The following is a 23,272-nucleotide window of genomic DNA, read 5'->3' on the forward strand; positions in this document are numbered from 1 at the left end:
AACTTGCTTACTTTGCATATAGGGAGGACCGGCTCTGGATATGTCATTGTCATGGTTAAAATTAAAATTCCTCTGGTTAGTGGATGTTTAATCATCCTCTGGCGAGATGTTGAGAAATTTAATGTCTTATTTTATATTCAGTTGATTTCATCTTAGGCTGTGTAGCTGTAAGTTAGTTGTAGTTTGTACAGTGGACACATATGAACACTGAGCAGTGTTAATTTTACTTTGGGGATTTTATGTGTGCTTCAGATTATAGGCAAGGCAAGTTTATTTATATAGCACATTTCATACACAATGGTAATTCAAAGTGCTTTAAATAGAATAATTAAAATAATCAAAAGAAATAAGAATAATTAAAACAGTTTAGAATTAAAAAAAATACAGTACAGTACAAACAGTCAGATGAACAGTGGCACAGTGCTCATTCATTAAATGCACAGCTAAACAGAAGTGTTTTGAGTCTGGATTTGAATGTGACTACAGTAGGAGCACATCTAATCTCTTCTGGAAGCTGGTTCCAGCATAATAGCTAAAAGCAGACTCGCCATGCTTAGAGTGAACCCTTGGTGTTTCTAGCTGATGTGATCCTAATGATCTGAGTGATCTGTTGGGTTTATATTCAGTGTTTATATTCATTTATATTCATATCTGCAATGTATTGAGGTCCTAGGCCATTGAGTGATATATATATATACCAGTAATAATACTTTAAAATCAATCCTAAAGGGAGCCAGTGTAAAGACCTGAGGATTGGTGTGATATGTTCATATTTTCTGGTTCTGCTCAGCGTTCAGTATGAGCTGCAACTGTCTTATGGTCTTTTTGGGAAGGCCAGTGAGGAGTCCATTACAATAATCCACCCTGCTGGTGATGAAAGCATGCACAAGTTTCTCTAAACCAAGGGTTCTCAACTCTGGCCCTCAAGATCCACTTTCCTGCAGAGTTTAACTCCAACCCTGATCAGACTCACCTGCCTGCACCTTTCTAGTAATCCAGATGACCTTGATTAGCTTGTTCAGGTGTATTTGATAAGGGTTTGAGCTAAACTCTGCCAGAGAGTGGATGTCAAGGGCCTGAGTTGAGAAGCCCTGTTATAAACCCTACATGAATAACACATAAATATTGCTCTTTGTTTTGTTCTCTACACAGGTTACATAGCTGTAATCTCACTGTTCAAACTTGTGAGAGTTTGTCTTCAGTTCTTCAATCCTCAAACACCGCACTGAGAGAGCTGGACCTGAGTAACAATGACCTGCAGGATTCAGGAGTGAAGCTTCTTTCTGTTGGACTGAAGAGTACAAACTGTCAGCTGGAGACTCTGAGGTCTGAATTCAAATACTTATATTTGATTTGATTTTGCATTAAATATGTAAAAATCACTCTGCTAAGATTTATTCTGTATGCAATTACATTGTGCTTTTCTTGTTCAGATGTGTAATTTCACTGCTCTGTCTTGTGAGAGTTTGTCTTCAGTTTGTTTTCAGTTACAACAGAGAGTATAATGGGGATAAAGGACAATTAATTTGTTACATTTATTTAACACTTTTCTGGGTACAGTCTATGAAGTAATGTATCTAATTAGTGAAATATTTAACAAAATATACTAATGCCTATCCCTAGAGCACATCCCTTTTTCACAGACATCAGTGGAAAGTTTGTAGTTTAGTCGGATATATAAATGGCAAAGAAAGTAAAACGAAGCATGTATTACTAATGTTAACTGGGAAGGCAAGGCAAGGCAAGTTTATTTATATAGCACATTTCATACACAATGGCAATTCAAAGTGCTTTACATAGAAGAAATTAAAATAATAAAAGAAATAAGAATAATTAAAACAGTTTAGAAAAATAAAATAAAATACAGTACAGTACAAACAGTCGGACGAACAGAGGCACAGTGCTCATTCAGTAAATGCATAGCTAAACAGATGTGTTTTGAGTCTGGATTTGAAAGTGACTACTGTAGGAGCACATCTGGGGCCGTATTCACAAAGAATTTTAAGGCTAAAAGTAGCTCCTAACTGGCGAATTTAGGAGCAACTCCTAAAAATAATGGGCGTGTCACTCGTAACTTTAGGACTTTAGGACTGTTTTGAAATGCGTATGCGGCGGCTACAGGAGCTTCCAATCACGAGGGAACAATTTTGCATTGTAGGCATAACTAGGGCTGCAATAACGCCACCAACAACAACCAAAACTAGGCTACTCATTGCATGTAAACTAATTGTAACGTTTCATTGTGAATCAAATTAAAATGTTCTTCTCTTTGCAAACGTAGGCAAAGGCATATAGTGACAGATTAATTCAATAATGTTGCAAAGATATTGCATCAATCCATATGTTTCATTAGGCTACTAGGCTATTTGTTTTGCCTTACTCTTTATTCATTTAGGCTATTTATTCAGTTATTCATCATCTTCCGTCCTTCGCACTACTTGTGTAGCGCACGCATTCTCAGACCTGTCACCTGTCACTCATCATCGTTCGGGAGGTGTTTGGAATCATTCCCGCGTTACAATCATCAGCCAATCAAGGTGGTCACTTCAGTCAAGCTCGTGCATGAGTAATGACGTCATCCATAGCAATGAAGACTCACTCTTAGTTTAGGAGTTGTCATTTTTCTTTACGAAGAGTAGGTCTGAAAGGCGTTGTGAATAACTTTTAAGAGAAAACTCCTAACTAAAATCTTTTAGTGCAATATAGGAGTACTCCTAGTGGTAAGATAAAATGCTTTGTGAATACGGCCCCAGATCTCTTCTGGAAGCTGGTTCCAGCTGCGGCTGGCATAATAGCTAAAAGCAGATTCGCCATGCTTGGAGTGAACCCTTGGTATTTCTAGCTGATATGATCCTAATGATCTGAGTGATCTGTTGGGTTTATATTCAGTGAGCATATCTGCAATGTATTTAGGTCCTAGGCCATTGAATGATTTATATACCAGTAATAATACTTTAAAATCAATCCTAAATTTAACTGGGAGCCAGTGTAAAGACCTGAGGACTGGTGTGATATGTTCATATTTTCTGGTTCTGCTCAGAATCCTGGCGGCAGCGTTCTGTATGAGCTGCAACTGTCTTATGGTCTTTTTGGGAAGGCCAGTGAGGAGTCCATTACAGTAATCCACCCTGCTGGTGATGAAAGCATGCACAAGTTTCTCTAAGTCTTGTCTGGAAACAAAGCATCTTTTTCATGCAATATTTTTCAGATGATAGTATGCTGATTTAGTTATTGCTTTGACATGACTACTGAAACTAAGGTCTGACTCTAGTGTCACACCAAGATTCCTGACTTGATTTTTAGTTGTTTGACCCCTAGAGTGAAGGTATGCGTTCACCTTGAGAACTTCATCTTTGTTTCCAAACGCAATGACTTCAGTTTTGTCTTTGTTTAATTGAAGAAAGTTTTGACACATCCAACTGTTTACTTCATCAATGCATTGGCACAGGGAGTCAATGGGGCTGTAGTCGTTAGGCGATAGGGCTAAGTAGAGCTGTGTGTCGTCTGCATAGCTGTGGTAAGCGATTTGGTTCTTTCTCATTATTTGGCTCATTGGGAGCATATACAGGTTGAACAGGAGTGGTGCAAGAATTGAGCCTTGAGGGACTCCGCATGTCATGGATGTCCACTCAGACTTATGGTCTCCTATACTCACATAATAACCTCTCCCATCTAAGTATGACCTGAACCATTTTAGGACTATCCCAGAAAGCCCCACCCAGTTTTCCAGCCTGTCAAGAAGTATGTTATGATCGACAGTGTCAAATGCAGCACTGAGGTCGAGTAGAACCAGCACTGATAATTTGCCTTAATCAGTATTTAAGCGAATATCGTTTATTATCTTTATGAGCGCTGTCTCTGTGCTGTGGTGCGGTCGGAAACCAGATTGAAAATGGTCAAAGGATCCATTCAAGCTCAAGAATTTGTTCAGCTGATTGAAGACAACTTTTTCAATGATCTTGCCTATGAAAGGAAGATTTGAGATTGGTCTATAGTTGCTTAAAATGGTCTTATCCAGATTGCTCTTTTTCAGGAGAGGCTTGACAACTGCAGTTTTCAGGGAGTTTGGAAAACTCCCAGAGAGAAGTGAGGCATTTACCACTTTTAGAAGATCTGCTTCTAAACTGTTTAACACACTTTTGAAAAAAGATGTGGGAAGTGTGTCAAAGCGCAGGTTGATGTTTTAAGGTGCTGTACGGTTTCTTCCAAAATGTTGCCATTAATTTCTTTGAAGTCAGACATAGTAACTACTTTCTCAGGTGGTCTGATCTGTCTGACCCCAGTGCAACTCAAGGATGTGCTGATCACCTTTCTGATATTATTGATTTTCTCAGAGAAGAAAGAAGCAAACTCACTGCACTTGTTGTCTGAGAGCATTTCACTGGAAATCTGGCTTGGGGGGTTTGTCAGTCTCTCTACAGTAGCAAAAAGAGTGCGTGTGTTGTTTAAATTGCTGTTTATAATATTTGAGAAGAAAGTCTGTCTAGCTTTGCCTAGTTCCATATTGAAAGCATGAAGGCTGTCTTTGTAGATGTTATGATGGACTACAAGTTTTGTCTTCCGCCACATGTGCTCTGCTTTTCTGCATTGTCTTTTCATATTTTGCACTGCTGTTGAGTTTCTCCAAGGTGCTTTTTGTCTGCCACTCTTCTTCCTGACTTTCACAGGAGCAATATCATCATTTACACCTTTAACTTTTGAGTTAAAAGAATCAAGGAGAAAATCAACAGAGTCTGCAGATATGCTTGGTGTTAAGGATATAGCCTTCATAAATAGGACACCAGTGTTCTCATTTAAGCATCTCTTCTTGACAGACACAGATCTCGCTTCAGTGGCAGGAGAGATCAATATATCAAAGAAAATACAGAAATGATCAGACAGTGCTACATCCTTAATAACAATCAATGAAATGTTTAGACCCTTACTGATAAGTAAATCTAGAGTGTGTCCACGATTGTGTGTGGGTCCATGTACATGCTGAGTCAGATCAAAAGTTTTTAAAACAGTTTTGATTTCTTTTGCCATATTGTTTTCTGCATTATCTATGTGAATGTTAAAATCTCCAGCAATGGCAAAACAGTCAAACTCTGAGGTAATTGTTGATAACAGTTCTGTAAAGTCCTCAGCAAAGGCTGGAGAGTATTTTGGAGGCCTGTAAATAATGATGAGTAAAATGCGTGGAGCACCTTTTAACACAATACCCAGATATTCGAAAGAAGGGTAATTCCCAAATGATATTTGCTTACATTGATAGATATCTTTAAAAAGAGCAGCTAGACCCCCACCTCTCTTTACAGCTCTGCAGACACTCATAAAAGTAAAGTTAGGAGGGGCTGCTTCATTGAGGATTGTTGCACTGTAGCTGTCTTCTAGCCAGGTTTCATTTAGAAGCATAAAATCTAGATTGTTTGTGGTTATTAAGTCGTTAACTAGAAGTGATTTATTTTTAAGTGAACGAATGTTTAAAAGTGCTAACTTAACAGTCGTACTTTTTGTCCCCACATCAATCTTACTTTGACGTGTAATAGGCACCAGATTAGTTAGGTTTGCTGTACGGCTATTGAAGGCCTTAGACTTTCTATCTTGTAATAGAACAGCAATAGAGAAAGATACAGGCACACTGGGTTCCCGCTTGTTTTGTAAATATTTGAGAAAGTTACTGTTATCAGAGCGGGGACCCGACACATATCACTGAGAGCTGGTATCAGTTGTTTTTGGTTCACCTCGAGCAGATGGAGGAGGGTGTGGGCCCTGGCGTTGTGGCAGAGGCCGAAGAGCTCTCACAGGAGGATAGGGAGGGCGAGCTGGGCCCGCAGGCTTTGGTGGCAGCGGTGCCTGTCGTTTTTTGGTTGTTATCTGGGGGCTTGCAGCAAAAGAGTGGGATAGTTTGGTTCCAGCATACACCAGTTCTTCCATTTTCTGTGAGAAGCACAGAAGTGGCGATGCTGGGGAGAGGGAAAAGGTGTCTGGTGAAAGGGGCTGTTCCTCTGGTGTTAACGGAGGCTGTGATATGCTGTCCTGGCTTCCCTGGCTGTTTTCCAGGAAGTCGTCCTTGGGTGCTGAATCTTCAAGCAGTTCTAGTGTGTCTGTCTGTCTGTGGTGCGCTCTGTGGGCAGGGCTCAGCTGAGATTGAGTCCGTGAGCAGAGGTTGTTGTGGCGGAGTGGTGTTATCATTGTCCTTGTGTGATATGTCAACCCGTATGTCCATTTTGCTGCTGAAGTGAAGTCCTGTGGTCATTCATACTGTGTCCAGGTGTGTGTGTGCCATTCAGATTGAGTGGATTGGCACACATTGCAGAAGGATGATTGAGGGAGAAGTAGAAATTGTCCTTTAACACTCTTGAACCAAGTTTGTTTGGGTGATGGCCATCCCGATGAAAAAGTTGTCTCTGACTCCAGAAAAGATTGAAATTGTCAGTGAAGTTTACTCCTTTTATATTGCAGGTTTTTTGCAGCCATGTATTTAGCCCAAGCAACCGTGAAAACCTGTTTGTTCCTCTTATTGGGAGTGGTCCACTGATGAATGTTTCAACTTTCAGTCTTTTAAGTGTTTCAAAAAGTTCATTGAAATCCTTCTTAAGGAGTTCTGACTGCTCTTTATGAATATCATTCTTCCCCACATGAATGATGAGTCGATTTGCAGTCTTATGTTTCATCAGAATGTTCTGAAGTTCCCTGTTTACATCAGAAGTTGTTGCTTGTGGAAGGCAGCACGTAGTTGTATCCCTGCTGCTAATGTTTCTGATTATGGAGTCCCCCACTATCAGAGTCCTGGGCCCGGCTGCGCTCTGAGCTGAGTGCCGCTGTCTGCTCGACCTTGAGCGCCAGTTAGCATCAGTGTTAGCTACTGGCCCATTCAGTCTGTTTTCGATCACATTCATCGCATTTGGGGATTCCTCATTTACATTCATTAGTACTTCAAACCTGTTCTCAAGATGTATAGGTGGTGGTAGCAGACCAGTGTTTGCAATCCTTGTCAGAGCTGTATCTGGGGTAGAGGATGCTACTGCGGCAATATGTGATGCTCGTGACAATCTGATGTCTCGAGTGCCTTTGGGTCTCGCTCCCTGTTTGTGCCATCGATTTGTAAGTCGATCGGCTTGTTTCTCTACCTGTCGAGGAGCACTAGTTTCATGGGACTCACCGGCTGTATGCTGAGGCTGTCCATGACGAAGCTCTGTTGTGTGCTCCGTCTGGTTTGGTGGTCCCGTAAGTAACTTTGTTTCAAGAACTGCAATCCTTTGTAAAAGTCTGTGGCAGTTAGTGCAGCAAGTAGATTCCTGAAGAGGCATTTTCTCTCTTATCCTTATGAATGTAGGCAGTTGTGTTTTCTTTTCCCGGAATGTAAGCTGGTCGGGTAAAACATTTTTAAATTAGAGATATCAGCCGGATGGCTTAGTGCAGGTAGCCTGACTACATCAGACTTCGTACTTCCGCTCAATTTCAGTTCGATTCTGTACTCAGTCTGAGATAGCGACCTATCTTTCCGTTTTCCTCTGGCCTCAAAACAGCCGGCCAATCAACGAACAGAGGGCGGGCTGAGAGCCGTGACGTAGACGCTGATTGTACCGTGGATGCGTAGATTTACTTCACATAATCTGCAAAAGTCGTTCACAGCCATGTTCACTTCGGTATTTCTCTCAGTGGTTTTGTTTTCGCATCATACATGTGTTTACAGTGGAAGTTAGATGCGGCTGAGCCTGCGCATAACACATGTCATAACCAAATGTTATCACATAACCAATCACATAATCACATAATTTTTTTTAATTTGTCGTTACACTACATCCTTATGCATCACTTTCTGCTCATTCAGTAAATGCACAGCTAAACAGAAGTGTTTTGAGTCTGGATTCTGAACTCAAGATCAACTCGTCCTCAAGATCCACTTTCTTTCAGAGTTTAACTCCAACCCTGATCAGACTCACCTGCATGCACCTTTCTAGTAATCCAGATGACCTTGATTAGCTTGTTCAGGTGTATTTGATAAGGGTTTGAGCTAAACTCTGCCAGAAAGTGGATCTCAAGGGCCTGAGTTGAGAACCCCTGTTATAAACCCTACATGAATAACACATTAATATTGTTGTTTGTTTTGTTCTCCACACAGATTACATTGCTGTTATCTCACTGTTCAAACTTGTGAGAGTTTGTCTTCAGTTCTTCAATCTTCAAACACCACCCTGAGAGAGCTGGACCTGAGTAACAATGACCTGCAGGATTCTGGAGTAAAGCTTCTTTCTGATGGACTGAAGAGTCCAAACTGTCAGCTGGAGACTCTGAGGTCTGAATTCAAATACTAACATTTGATTTTATTTTGCATTAATTATATAAAAATAACTCTGCTAAGATTTATTCTGTATGCAATTACATTGTGTTTTTCGTGTTCAGGTGTCCCATGTGTAATTTCACTGCTCAGTCTTGTGAGAGTTTGTCTTTAGTTCTTCAATCCTCAAACATCTTTCTGAGAGAGCTGGACCTGAGTAACAATGACCTGCAGGATTCAGGAGTGAAGCTTCTTTGTGATGGAATGAAGAGTCCAAACTGTCAGCTACAGACACTGAGGTAAATGGTTTTCCATTAAACAATTAATATAAAAATATATTATCACAATAAATAATGATGACATTTTGTCAACAAATCTGCTCTCAATGGAATGCCAGAACAAGAGACAAAAACAACATTTGCAGGGATGTAATTGACCATTTTGCAAATGACATTTGCAATAAAAAAATAATGCATTCAATACCAATATTCATCACCACACCAATTAACCCTCTGGGGTCTGAGATGTTTTCTGGGTCCTGGAGGTGTTCTGACATGCTCTGACATTTGTGCTTATTTCTGTTACTTGTGACATTTTCATGGCTAAATTCTGATTACACTGTATTTAGCACAAAATCTGCTACAATAATATATCAGCAGCATGTATGTAAAAGTTTGTAGTTTTGAGATAATGACATTTATGCGTGGTTTGTGAAAATACAAAAAAAAAAAAATTTGTCACTGAAATAAGGTCATGAAACCGAAATGATTATTTCTTCACAAGACTTTTGAAAATTGTATCACGTAGCCTAGAATATTTGCTCCAAAATATGTGAAAATCATCCTGACTGCTCATTCAGAGAAGACAATATATTGATTTAAAATTTCTAAGACGTGTTTTGTGTGAGAAAGCTTTATGCTGGAGGGGCGGATCACCTCATTAATATGCAAGCTTTTCATACCTGAGAAAGACAAAGACACTCCCTAATGGCCCTATTAGGAGCTAACAGGCCCTGTCATTCTGAGCAGCCTTGCACAAAGAATGAGGAGATTTAAAAAAGAATGACTTTTTGATTGTTTGGATTTATTTACAACACAACATAATCCAAAGATACACAACAAATGACAAAAAAGCACACTGTTGAAAACAATTATCCAAAGACAGAGACCTTTGTGCCATTCCTTAAAACATTGTAAATACCTTTCATTTCCATGGTGTTTGATTTTTATTTTTATTTTCATGTACAAAGACTCATGTGAATGTTGAAGTCAGCAGGACTCAGTGGCATCTGGGCCCTGAAAGAAAAAAAGTGAACATACTGATATCAAGAGAAACTATAGGGAATTTAGTGTGTTAGTATATAGTTAAATATGTGTGTATTCTGTGAATTTTAAAAAGCAATTTTAACCAGAAAAATCTAAAATTTATTCCCAATAAATTTTAGATTTTTCTGGTTAAAATTGCTTTTTAAAATTCACAGAATACACACACACACAAATGTTTCCAACAATATATAATATAATGAACACCAGGTTTGTTGTGCCTTGTAAGCATAGGCTATGCACAGTGCTGCATAAAATAATAATAACAATAACCTATAGCAGCATATAAATCTTCCAAAAGATTTCAGTAACAACTACGCTGGAGAAAAATATATTGATTATCATATGTTACTTCAAATGTTTCCATTCGTTATGATGATATGAAATGAGATAATAGTAAAAACATGAAGCCTTTGTTTGGTGCGTTTTGCTTTTTCACGCAAAGTGCGTGATACATTATATACATTACATTACATTATCTGCTTTCGGCCCCCCTCTACCAGCACTGGCCTTGGCCGAGGCTGCTGCTGCAACAACAACTCCCTCTGGAGAGAGCACTGCAGCGAGACGCTCTTGCCTTCCTTCCCCCACTCCCCACTGACACCTGCTGATTGTTGACTCTGTCTGGGACCTGATCAAGGTTGACTCCATGGCAACTGCTGTGTATCGCTATGACATCCTGCGGACTGAAGCACCTAGATTAGGATGTCAGGCGTAGCGACTCTTGAGGCCTACACATACACAGACTCTTACATATACACAGATATGCAATCACCCTCCCCCACCCCCCCATCCCTCGCCTTCGACGCTTTGTACCCCCAGTCTGACAGGCGGGTCTGACCAGCACCGAAAATGGCTGCAGGACCGGATGGCTGCTTGCCTGTGCTGGGTTACCTCCACCCCCCACTCCCCTCCCCTATTGCAAGTCTTGTGTGTTCATGTTGTGTACTGATTATGTGCTAATCTTGCTGAGGTGTTTTTTTACTGTTCCCAAACTGTACTCCTTACAGGAGCATAGTCTGGGGGTTGCCTTTTTTTTCCTCCTCATCTCTCCTCATGTTATGCTGTATTTTTTTCCTCAATGCTCTGTCTTCCTGTCCTGTCTTCCCCCTTGTCATATTGTATGTATGTTTGTATGGACAGGTTGATGGCGGAATTTCGCTGGTACCTGTGACTAGTGACCAATAAAGCTACTACTACTACTACTACTACTACTACTACTACTACATTCAAAACCAGAGCTCGCTCCAAAATATGAAACATTATGGTTACCATATTATGAACGGATCGTTTGTGAACAACACACATCACTACATTTCAAACATTTACACCTGTATTCACAAACATCTATGCATAAGGCAGTATTGAAGTGTGTCATAGGCTAACCAAAACCGAACATTTATATAAAAATATAATGTAGACAGTAGCCTATCACATATTTTACCAGAGGCTGAAATATATTTGCACTAAATCACATTATATGTGTCCAAGCAGATATTCGCAAACAAGCCACATTACGCATAAGGAAGTATTTTAGCATTATAATCAGTGTCATAAGCTAATCAAAACTGAGTGCAATATATGACGTATTTACATTTAGCACTGAAAGGTTGCCTACCAGTCTAGTTCACATTTCAACATGTTTCTGTCTATTTATAGATATATACATGTACGATATTAGGCTTAGTTCATGTTTTTACTCCAAACTCATTTCATAACATACATTTTAAACTGGTCGTTTAACATGTCTTACCTTAAAAATCTTCTCATCTTCAAATCGCGTTCTTCTGAGGTAAATACAAGGTAAACAGCACACCACAGCACAAACAGTCTTCCAAACTCGATGAAAAGCAGAGAGGAGTAAGTTACCGAAGTCTCTGAATCTTTGGCTACGTTTACACGTGGATGGCTATTTTCATAAACGGACATTTCACCCCTCTTTGTTTTCAAAAATAACATCGTGCACACGAACCTGTGTATATGCTGTCAAGGGCATGCCAAACCTGTAGGTGGCAGTGTAACGAGAAGCTCAAGCCCACCTTAGCCAATCAGAATCCCGAAAATAGTCACATTCTGTGACGTCGCTGCCTAAAACTCAGTTTTTCTCAGTTTACATGCAAACGTGCAAACAAAGATTTTCAAAATCTCCACTGGAGTTTTTAGAAAGAATCGGTTTCACTGGCGAATCCTCCGTTTGTGTGTAAACGAAGGGCGCAAACGAAGGGAAATGTCTCCGTTTTTCAAAATAACCATGTACGTGTAAACGGGGCCTTTGTTTTGAGGTAATGTCGAGGGCGTTTACAGGGTCTGCGTTTCTCCACATGGATCATTTGCATGTCAATCGCTTGTGCGTGCGTGGGCGTGGTCACATTAAAGTTAATTAGGACGCGTTTGAGAAACTGTACATGCTGCTGCTTTCATACGGATTACTTAATAAGAGAATATTTGTTTTTTATATAATATACATACTTTAAAAATAGAGACTCCAAGCGTTGTGTAGACATGCGTTTCAAGTCTGTGTGACAAACATTCGCTGAGTTACAGGTCATTTTTTGTCGCATTTCAGAATGAGTTTCTCGTTGAGAGAGACGGCAGAATGCGCATCATGTTTATTTTCTTTATTTTACGAAAAACACAACATTTTGTTTTTATTATGTGTACACAAATAAAAGAAGACATTTAACAGTTTTAAATTATGTACAACACTTGCCTGTATGACAAAAATCGACGGAGTTATTTGAGTCAATAAGAACAAAAGTGAGCTGGTATCGCCGGCGATACCGCCGACCCCAGGGGGTTAACATCATCTCTGGGGCTTGACCTTGCTACCTGCATTCTGGTGCAAAAATCTTACTTGAACATCGATCTTCTCCAGGATGATTCCTCGCATCAAAATCCCCAGTAATGTACACTGCTCAGTGTTTATATAATCCACATTCAGAGTTTAAAAAAAGTAACACTGAAGCAGTGTAGAATTTAATGAGATAATTAAGGTGAGAGAAATTAAAAATGTCACTTCAGGGTTTCACCCCTATACCTAAACTCACTACTTAGGTGCCCTTTACTGTTCCCTGCTAGTGGAGTGACCTGCCTAAAGCCAGGTTCACACTGTACGATTTTGGCCACTATTTGTGTCAGAAAGGGAGTCGTAGGTCCAATTGCAAGAAGGCAGTTTATTGACAGACAGGACAGCAGAAAAAACTCAGAAAGAACAGTCAATACTCTGGTGGACTCAAAGCAGCGATCCAAAGGAGAGAGAGATGAAGAGACAGGAATCAAACACAGCGTGGTAACTGAGAGATCAGCTGGTTACTAGGCAACAAACAAGCCACCATACACACAGACTCAACACCTACAAACACACCCGACAAATACGCAAAATGAACACACGGATCTATGAACCGTGACAATTTGGCTGTCAGAGACAAATTTTGAGAACCGTTGAAAAGATTCCTCTGCTCCTAGGTCCTAGAATCTACAGAAAATACAGCTGAAAATACAACTACGCAGGTCATTGTGTGAAAGAGGCTAATTTGAATGCCAAACTAATGTCATGTGGACTGTTGTTGTGTCTGTCTGTAGGTTGTCTGGCTGTATGGTGACAGAGGAAGGCTGTGGTTATGTGTCTTCAGCTCTGAGTTCAAACCCCTCACACCTGAGAGAGCTGGATCTGAGCTACAATCACCCAGGAGATTCAGGAGTCAAGCTGCTCACTGATAAACTGGAGGATCCAAACTACAGACTGGAAAAACTCAAGTATGTAGAGCAGGAAGAGTTTTGATTAAACAACTCAAAAAACAGCATTACAATCTACACTTATTATAAACCAGTTACATTTTATTATTGATTATATTACTACATTACATAAGGTTATTATTGAGAATTTATAGAGGTTTGGCTCTAGTTATACTACGGGGCTGTTGAATGCTTCATTCTGATTGGTTGATGAACATTCTAAGGTGTGCAATTATTTTCAGTAAACGCACAGGAAAAGTAGTTCTACCAGAAAGACCAGCGTCAGTTTCTGCGAACGTTGTAATGGGTGTTATCCGGGCTTAAATACTCCATATGTCCAGTGGTTATTGGCTAGATGTGAGGTCAATGAATGAAGTGTTTAATGAATGACGTGATATCAAATCGCATATGTCACGAAAAGGAGGCCACGTTAGGCCGTGTTGAGGAGAAGGTAACTTGGGTGCATGAAATAGCCTTGATAGGCTTAATGGAGAAAGCAGCCGCACAGTAGGCTGTGAAGTAAATAAGTAAGGGAAACCACCACCAAAACCAGAGTTTGTATAGATAGTATACTTGCCTAAGGAGGTTTTATAGGCAAGGTTTATGATATGCGGTGAACTTACCTTACTCTTGCTAGTAACAAAGTTATCTTTAGTGTTAACGAAAGAGAATGTGAGTAATGTATAATGTGGTTTAGTTCGGAGAGTCAAGTAAGTCTAATGTGCATTAAGACCGCATGTGATGACCCTTAAGAGGAAGCGGCATCAGTAAATAGATCCAAAGCTACGGATGATTCGGGAATGCCATTCTAGAAAAAAGATATGCCGTTCCAGCTTTGAAGCAGGTTGTTCCAGAAACTGAGATAGGGCAGGCCCCCCTTATCTAAGACTTAGTATCGCTAAATTGTGACATATTATGCCACTTTTTACAAGATGTAATATAAATCTATGGTATCCCCAGAATGTGTCTGTGAAATTTCAGCTCAAAATACCCCCCAAGAACATTTATTATAGCTTGTCAATTTTGCTCCTTTTTGGGTGTGACAAAAACTTGCCGTTTTTTGTCTGTGTCCCTTTAAATGCAATTGAGCTGCTGCTCCCCACCTCCGTTCAGAAGAGGGCCAATCCTTTATACGAGGTTCGGATAAACCGGAAATAACGAAACGCAGGAATAATTTTACTCTTCCAAAATCTCAGAAAAAACAGTAGTGGAGTGCAGCCTTACGGAGAGACTCAGGAAGAGGTTGCACTTTTAGAAGCACCTGGACGGTTTTGAATGGTTAGTGGATACATTTTTGTTGTGGAGTTACATTGATTAATCTCATGGACTTGCATGTACCGTCATATTTAACTTTTACACAAGTTGACACAGTTCCCTTAGGTCTTTATAGGACAGCTGATTTTCTTATTTAATTCTTTGGGTCAAATAGTGTTCTGTGCTCGTCTGTACAGCAACGACAGAACAGTTTGCATGCTATGCTTGAACTTTTGTCATTGCGTTAAAACTGGTTACACAGTTGTCACTTGCAAAATCCATGGACTGAAAAAAATATATGGAAGTAGTGTCCGTGACGTCAGCCATAGTTTTCTGAAGAGCATTTTTTAAAGCCCAAAGTCGGCGGAGCTGGTCGTCAATGAAAATGGGCAAAAAGGCAGGATTAGCTGAGGTGACGTGACTCTCACTGATATCAGACAAAAGCACCTGGGTGAAGTTGCCCCCCCACCCAACGCAAAACTTTGCCAAAATATGCTCAATCATTTGTGCTCCGTTTGAGCTGTAAAAAGTTTTGTTTGTGCTGCTTCGGTTTTTTAGATATTAAAAGAATATTTTTAGGTCATTCTGAGGTCACTCAGCCCCGTCACATGATCCAAATTCAACCAAAATAGTCTCGTTCGTTTGTGCTTCGTTTGTGCTGGTTTGTGCCAGTAAAATTTCCGTGTGTGCTGCGCTGAGTTTTAAAATATTAATATTTGAATTATAGGTCGATGACGTCACTCAGCCCCCCCACATGCTTCAAATTCACCCAAAATATGCTCAATCGTTTGTGCTCCGTTTGTGCTGGTTTGTGCAGTAAAAACTTTCGTTTGAGCCGTTTTGGTTTTTTAGATATTAAAATAATAATTTTAGGTCATTCTGAGGTCACTCAGAACCCCACATGCTCCAAATTCACCCAAAATAGTTGTTCGTTTGTGCTGGTTTGTGCCAGTAAAATTTTCGTTTGTGCTGCGTCGGGTTTTAAAATATTAGACATTAAATTATTGTTGATGACGTCACCAGCCTCCCACATGCTCCAAATTCACCCAAAATAGTCTCGTTCGTTTGTGCTTCGTTTGTGCTGGTTTGTGCCGGTAACATTTTCGTTTGTGCTGCGTAGGGTTTTACAATATTAGACATTAATCAATTTATAAATGTTGATATTTATTAGGCCTATTATTAGATGTATTGCATTTTATTTCGGGTTTGTCATTTATTCAATCTCTTACCAAAATGCTAGATGCTAATAAAGATGATTTAATAGAACTTCAACTTCTTATCAGTGATTTGTAGTTTTGTAATGTTTATTAAAATCATCATGGTGTTCAGACATTATGCCAGACTCTTTTTCTGTCAGTCACCTTCTCTCTGGGCAAAATGAATGTCTGCGCGTGTGCCATCAAGTCGTAGTTAAATGTAACTTCAGCAATTTTGGGCACGAGAACAGCAAAAATATCCTCGAGTTGAAGAAGACTTTCTGTCATCACATAATTTGTTCAATAAACAATTATCTTTACTTCATGCACTGGTCTCTCCTGATTGTATTTTTTATTTATTTAGAAAATGAGTCTCATCTACTACACTTCACTGCCACCACTAGGGGCAAGTGACACTTCTGTTCAAGAATGCTCTTGTATAAAATAGTGTAGACTAGGTGAAGAAAAGGTCGATACATATTAAACTACAAAAGTCGTTACTAATCCAAATTTCTGGCCAGTGTACATTGTTTTAAAACTCAGTTACAATATTAGTAGCTTAAAGAATAATTGTACAACATTCAAGAGAGCTAAGATTGTCCATGGTTATTGAACAGAAAACTCATTAATAACACTTATATCACTAATTTAGCTATGAAATGCTGATTACAGTTGCAACAAGTTGCCTTTTAGTATAAAAAAAATGACCATGGGTCACATGTGCTACTGTAGGCTAGTTAACATTTCATAGCTAAATTAGTGATATTAGTATTAGCAATGACTTTTCTGTTCAATAGACAATGACAATCTAGGGATCAACATTACCATATTGGTCCTAATATAAGATATATTATACAGCTATATTATCCTTAATATATTATATTATCCATATATTCAGACCAATACAGTAATAGATGAAAAAAAAAATGTTGGAGTCAGGATTATTGAGTTGTTTTACTAGTCGACAGTGATTCCATTTTCACAGTCCTGTGATCATCAAAAGAGGCCAGAGCTTAGTAAACAGCTAGACAACAAAATCACTGCAAAGGCACTTTACACTTTTGTTAAATTAAACAGACACAACATCTGGACTGCTTTTTGAAAGTGATCATGAGTGGCAGTAGTGATGACACTGATTTTGAGCCAGGGTCCCTTTCCTTCAGTCCAAAAGATTGCTGGACTTTTGTTTTTGAAGTTCCATTTCAGAAATGGATTGAATTAATGCCTGAAATGGTTACATACAAAAACAAGTTCTCTAAAACAAAAAGAAAAGGGAATACACAATTTTGAAGCCTGGTATCTGGACGCATGTGATAAATCATCACATTTGGCAAGAAGTGAAATGCCCCTGCACATTTGCCTTTAAAAGTGTGTTACGGCAAAAATACTCATTAAACAAACATCACTGCGTAAGAGACACTCTGAAATTCAAATGATCATTAAAAGTATTTTATTATTGCAAGAAGGCCCAGTTGCCACACAGAAGTCAAGAGTACAGTCTGTGGAACAAGTGCGACAGAGAAAGGGAGGGCAGAGCTGCTTTTATATCATTTTCAAGGTTTCCTCTTACAGACTTCTTATCTAAAGAAGGAGAGATACTGACTACTAGTCTCTTCTTCTACTGAGCTTATGCCTACAAGCTCACAAGTTCTAAATTGGACGACCTCTGACCCCAGGGGTTAGAGGTATCTCTATATGCTCTGCCTCCTCCTTGCCGTATCACCTGTTACCCAGTTAACCACGTACTGCGCGGGTCTCTTCAATGTTATAATGAAAATCTTACTATAATTAATGAAAATCAAAATTTTCCATTACAGAGCCACGGTCTATCCATCAGCCACAGACAAATACATTGTAATCAGAGGCAACTGTAAGGAGTGTCGTGGCCACATTCACATAAAATAATGACAAAAACCTGAAATAAACAGCACAATGATGTTCAAGTGTTCACTTAAAAACACTGATGACTCCCTGCACACTGGCTGTTCCAAGCGTGCGATTTCTGGTAACTTGCCTGTACAGATATCCAAAGAACTGTGTGAGGGTAGAATGAACCCCATGTATGGAGGGCATCAGAGGTAACAAAGCTGATGGATTTTGGAGATCCTGAGCCAAGTCATCTGCCTAATTTGGCCACCCTGCGCAAAGCAAGAGAGAAATGATTTAGAATTAGGCGACAAGGATCCTATTTTGTCACTGCAGATGTTAAAATACAGTGCACCTCACAGTGGTAGCATTAAAGACATTGGACTGGACAAGTTCTTCTGTCACTATTGGAGTCAAACACAAATGTATATGTACAAGACATTATCAAAGACATCTACAAACCCCACAGTGAGTTTTAATGCAACTGGCTCAGTGGTGAGGAAACTACAGAGACCAAATGGCAAATCTGGCCATATATTCCTATATCAGGGTGTTGTGGCAGGGGGTGAGAGCTCATGTGTCCCAGTGGTGCAAATGCTGTCAGAGAGACATGACGTTAAAGGACAAGTTCGGTATTTTACACTTAAAGCCCTGTTTACAGATAGTTTCTGATGAAATAGAACGGTTAAGATAAAATTTTGGACACATGCTGCTGTCCCGAGAATTTTAGGTTTATTTCGCTTTCCCAAACACCTACAGAATGGTTGTATAGGTGCACTGGAACAGTCCTTCCTAAAACGCATTAAACTTTCGTTTACAAAGACGTGAAACTCACCGAGTGGTCAGGGGTATTCACTGATATGCTCACACAAAAATCGCTGCAAAAGATGCTTTCCAACAGGTTTTATCGTAGTTTTTGTCCAACTCCAACTCCATTGACTTGAATAGTATATCTAAATATCAGGTCAGGAGTTCTGAAGCGCTCCCTCTCTCTCTCTCTCTCTCTCTAGTCTCTCTCTCTCCCCCCCTGCGTCTCTGCGCTGTATCATTATATAATTATTATATATAATTGTTATATTACAAGTAAGCTCATATTTTGTGCAGAGAGCTTACTTTGTTAAATGAAAAAGCCTTACAATGTCACTGCTAAATACCTGTAAGTATTGTGATATATTTTACTATCACTTTTCTCAACTACAGACGTTGCATCCATTGATTCCGCCATGTTTCTCACTGACACGGCCCCAACTCGTACAGATCGGGGCTTAAAGAAAATCCCGAGCTCCCCACTGGTATTTACGACATTGTGGTGGCGTTCATGTGCATTAAACTCGTAAATACGATCTATACGAGATGACTTGAACGCACCATTATACTCCGCACAGCGGTCTGTTATCAAGAAATAACATTCTACATTGGAATTCAACCAAGCCATGTAATAAAATAAGTTAGTAATAAAATAAGCATGTATCACCACCAGGTGATATGCTTTAGTTATTTTGTTTATCCTATTTACCTGCATTGCCCTGTCAATTAGATGCAAATGTGCGCATTTTAACTAGTTGACGCCTAATTTGCATACAGAACGCCCCCAGTTAATGACTTACATCAAGAGTCTTTCCCCCTGAAATTTAGAAATCTAAATTGGTTAATTTAGAAGAAATCTACAGATGCAAACAGATGGAGGATACACTCTAAAAAATGTAGTAAATCTGAGTAACTTTTTTAACCTTTATTTAACCAGGGGAATAATCACATTGAGATAAATATCTCATTTACAAGTGAGCCCTGGCCAAGGTAGCAGCACACAATATACATAACTACATAAAACAAATTATACAACACACACATATACAGAAATAAAACATGATTAAACATTAAGAGCAAGTACAGACCGATTTGAATATTTGGTTGAGATATGACTTGAACTCATTAATTGAAATAAGTACATCAAGTTTCAATGATCTTTGGATCTCATTCCAAGCAGCTGATGCGCTATAAGTAAAAGCAGTTTTTCCAAACTCTGTCTTCATTAAAAGAACATTTAAAAGAATATATCTACTTGAACGTAGATTATACCCTTGACTATTAAAAGTTATTAAACTATTCATATATTGAGGAAGCTGGCCGACTAATGCCTTGTACACAAGTATGAGCCAGTGCTTGTACCTTCTTATGTGAAGTGAAGGCCAACCTACCATTTCATACAGTGCACAATGATGAGTGTGATATTTTGTGCAAGTTATAAATCTTAGAGCAGAGTGATAAACAGAGTCTAATGATTGTAAGAGAGATTTAGTGGTATTTCTGTAAAAGACATCTCCATAATCTAAGATAGGTAAGAAGGTAGATTCCACCAACTTTCTCTTGGCTGACTGTGAAAAACATGCACTGTTCCGAAAATAAAACCCTAGCTGTAACCTTAACTTAACAGGGAACTGCATCTGGTACATTAATAAATAAAACTGAGTAGAAATAAGTTAACATTAAACATAAAAAATAACAATATTTATAAATTAACTTTTTATGAGTAATTTAACTTTTTTTTATTTCCTCTAAACCTTTATAAAATAGTATTCCATACAACCACAAATACATACATGACATTGGCTTTTATTGAATTTTTACTTCAAAATATATTTATTGGCATTTTGTGCAGATACAACATTGTGTATATATAAAAATTAAACGAATCACAGCTCCGCTTTTCTAAAAAAAAAACATTAAAAAAAAAACATATATATATATATATATATATATATATATATATATAGAGAGTTCCCTTTCGTTGTCACTCCGAGTTACGTCGGATGACGACGAATGGGGTTTCGCTTAGAAATCCTATCATCTTCGAGTATTAAAACACGAGCCAATGGCAATGAAATGCCATGGGTCTGCGGAATTTGCATAGCGTAACTCCGCCCCACGCAGGGGGTATATAAGGAAGTGCGCGAGCAACATGCAGACTATGTTTTCGCTTCGGAGCCAAGTTCAGTACTTCACTCCACAAGCCTTTTGAGTGTCATCTCAAATCTCTTCGAGACGAGCGGCTCTTCAGTGTGTTGGTGTGACGGCGCTTCCAGCGAGATCGCATTTCCTGCTGCTGATTTGTGCAGTAATCTGCCGACAGTGAGTGTGTTTCTCCCTGGGTGCTTCAGCACTCTGCTGAGCTTTTCCACTCTCTAAAAAGAGCTGCACGCGGCACGTCTTTTTCAAGACGGTTCGCCCGTGTATTTTCTGGATGTGTGTGCGTCAGTCATCTGCCTAACGGTCGCGAGCGCTGTTTTGCGTGTTGGGCTTTATCACGCTTGGCAGCGCTCGTTGATGAGTCATGTTTTCATTGCGGGAACATGACCATCGCGATGTTTATAGATCAAGACTCAATGATCTCCATGTGAGTAGAGTCCCCTCTGCCACACCCCAATTTATCTCTTCCTCGAGAAGGGATACTTTGGCTGGTGGCCAGGGTGATCTGAGGGTTTGGTGTGGCACAACAACCGACGATTCAATTCCTCGGGCCACACCCCCCTCCACATCGCAGACCATGCATTCACAGCATCACAAGGCGGGCTTGATTCCTCTGGAAATGAAGTTTCGACTGCGTTGCCTCCCACGGGAGTGCCATCGTTGCCGGGACCGATCCAGAGCTGTCAGCCATGCTTTCCCGGGCAGCTGAAAGCATCGGCTGGAGTGGCCCCGCCCTCCCCCCGAGCGCTGTAAGCTTCTCCCGGACGTGCATCAGGACGCCTGCGCTGCGCGAGACTCCACGTGACTTTCGCGGCCCGCGGGTGTCCTCCGCCTTCGCTGCTTTCGATCGCACGGCGATCATGGTCTGTATGTTCCCTGTCACTACAGTGGCACGGTCATGCAGTGCTGTGTGTCGCCTGCGCCTTCGATGCAGTGCTGTCCCGGGAGTTCTGTCGAACCGGCCGCAGTGGAACGCTAGTCCTTCCCTGGCCAACCCTGGCAGAACGCGGAAATTCTAACCACGCCCCTATGCTGGGACGCTATGCCTCCCATGCCCGGCCTGGTTGTTCCGCCACGCACACTACTGACCTCGCTCTCGGGCGACATCGGTACCTGCGTGATCCTGGGTCAGGTGATGTCCACTATGTGGTCCAGACATGGGCTTAGCCAGGTTGATGTGGCAGGGTCTGAGAATTCATTTTCTCAGCTCCCCCATGTCCCAGGCTGAGCTCTTTGGCGGTGTGGCTTCGACCACCTGAAGCAGACTCGGGTCCGGCACCGATGGTCATCCATCCGTGCGGCCTCCTCAGTCTGCTTCCCGCCAAGCCCCCCTCCATGCGGCTGCTCCCCTCTGGCCTGCAAACGGACCTGAGCAGGAGGAAGCCGCAGGAGGGCGGCGCTGCCCGTCTCCGCCCCTTAGACTGCCACGCCAGCCTAAGCAGCACCTTGAGGCGGGCAGCCTGGTCGGCGGGCTGGTTGAGGACTGCGCCCAACAGTCTTCGATCAATCCACAAGCAGACTGAGGCTTCTGCACTGACGGTCATCCGTCGGTGTGGTCTGCTTAGTCTGCTTCCCACCGACGCCGCCTCCTTGCGGCTCCTCCCCTCGAGCCTTCACTGGCCTGAGCACAAGGGGGTCGCTGGAGGCTGGCACCGCCTGTCTCTGCCCCTTAGCCGGCTAACACCTGGCTGAGCAGCACAAACCTGAGACAGGCAGCTTGGAGTTAGGGCTCAGTTCTTCAGGAGCTGGTAGCAGGACCACTCCTTCCCCCGCTTGAGGGCTGGGTGAAGATCTCTACAAAAGAACTAATGCTCTTTCTCTGAGCCCCAAGAGGCTGTGGATGACAGCACGCGCCGCCCACGGGCCACGCTCCTCTCATCCCCCTCTGTCGCCAGACCCCTGCCAGAGCACGCCCCCGTGGGACGCTGGTCCTCCCCTGGCCTCCTCTGGCAGGACGCGGTTTATGGCCGTGCCCCCGCACCGGGCCGCTATGCCACCCACGCCTGGGCCGGTCATTCCGCCTCGCTGCACCCCCGACAGTACGTCTGTGGTTCGAATAACCTCGCTGGCGCAGTTTCTGGAGGCCTGGCTAGAGCTTTCCGGACTGTCCCGCCGGGTCGGAGAACCATCAGGCTCGGCTACGTGATTCAGTTCGCGTGGTCTCCTCCCTGCCTCAGGGGAATCCGCTCACTATGGCCGGTGGCAAAGCCCCTGTCATGAGAGCGGAGGTCGCTACCCTACTGGCGAAGGGTGCGATCGAGACTGTCCCTCCAGCCGAAATGAAGTCTGGGTTTTACAGCCCCTACTTTATTGTACCGAAGAATCCGGTGGGTTACGACCAATCCTGGACCTGCGCGTCTTGAACCGCTCCCTTCAAAAAAGAGGACGCCGTTCAAGATGCTCACGGCCAAACGCATTTTCGAATGCGTGCGGCCGCAGGATTGGTTTGCAGCGATCGACCTGAAGGACGCCTACTCCCATGTCTCCATTTTTCCTCGACACAGACCGTTTCTACGGTTTGCTTTCGAGGGACAGGCATACAGTACGCGGTTCTCCCTTTCGGGTTAGCCCTGTCTCCTCGCGTCTTCACGAAGGTTGTCGAGGCAGCCCTTGTTCCCCTACGCGAACACGGGGTTCGCATCCTGAACTATCTCGACGACTGGCTGATC

At 41.4% G+C, this 23,272-nt stretch overlaps 1 protein-coding gene and 1 long non-coding RNA gene across 13 annotated transcripts in view; one reads left to right on the forward strand and one right to left on the reverse strand.

Moving 5' to 3' along the window:
• The window catches only part of LOC309497139, a 549,185-nt gene that overhangs the window by 279,401 nt on the left and 246,512 nt on the right, over positions 1-23,272 (reverse strand). The window lies entirely within an intron of this gene.
• Positions 1-23,272, forward strand: part of LOC309497115 (NACHT, LRR and PYD domains-containing protein 3-like) — a 202,138-nt gene that overhangs the window by 156,246 nt on the left and 22,620 nt on the right. For all 11 annotated transcript variants that reach the window (XM_082167321.1, XM_082167327.1, XM_082167322.1 and 8 more), the window contains 4 exons: positions 1,153-1,326; positions 8,108-8,281; positions 8,389-8,562; positions 13,168-13,341. In XM_082167321.1, coding sequence (XP_082023447.1) covers positions 1,153-1,326; positions 8,108-8,281; positions 8,389-8,562; positions 13,168-13,341 — 696 coding nt within the window. The remainder of the gene's footprint in view (positions 1-1,152; positions 1,327-8,107; positions 8,282-8,388; positions 8,563-13,167; positions 13,342-23,272) is intronic.

This window comes from Leuciscus leuciscus (genome assembly GCF_965113295.1).
Source record: "Leuciscus leuciscus genome assembly, chromosome: 4".
Lineage (NCBI taxonomy): Eukaryota > Metazoa > Chordata > Actinopteri > Cypriniformes > Leuciscidae > Leuciscus > Leuciscus leuciscus.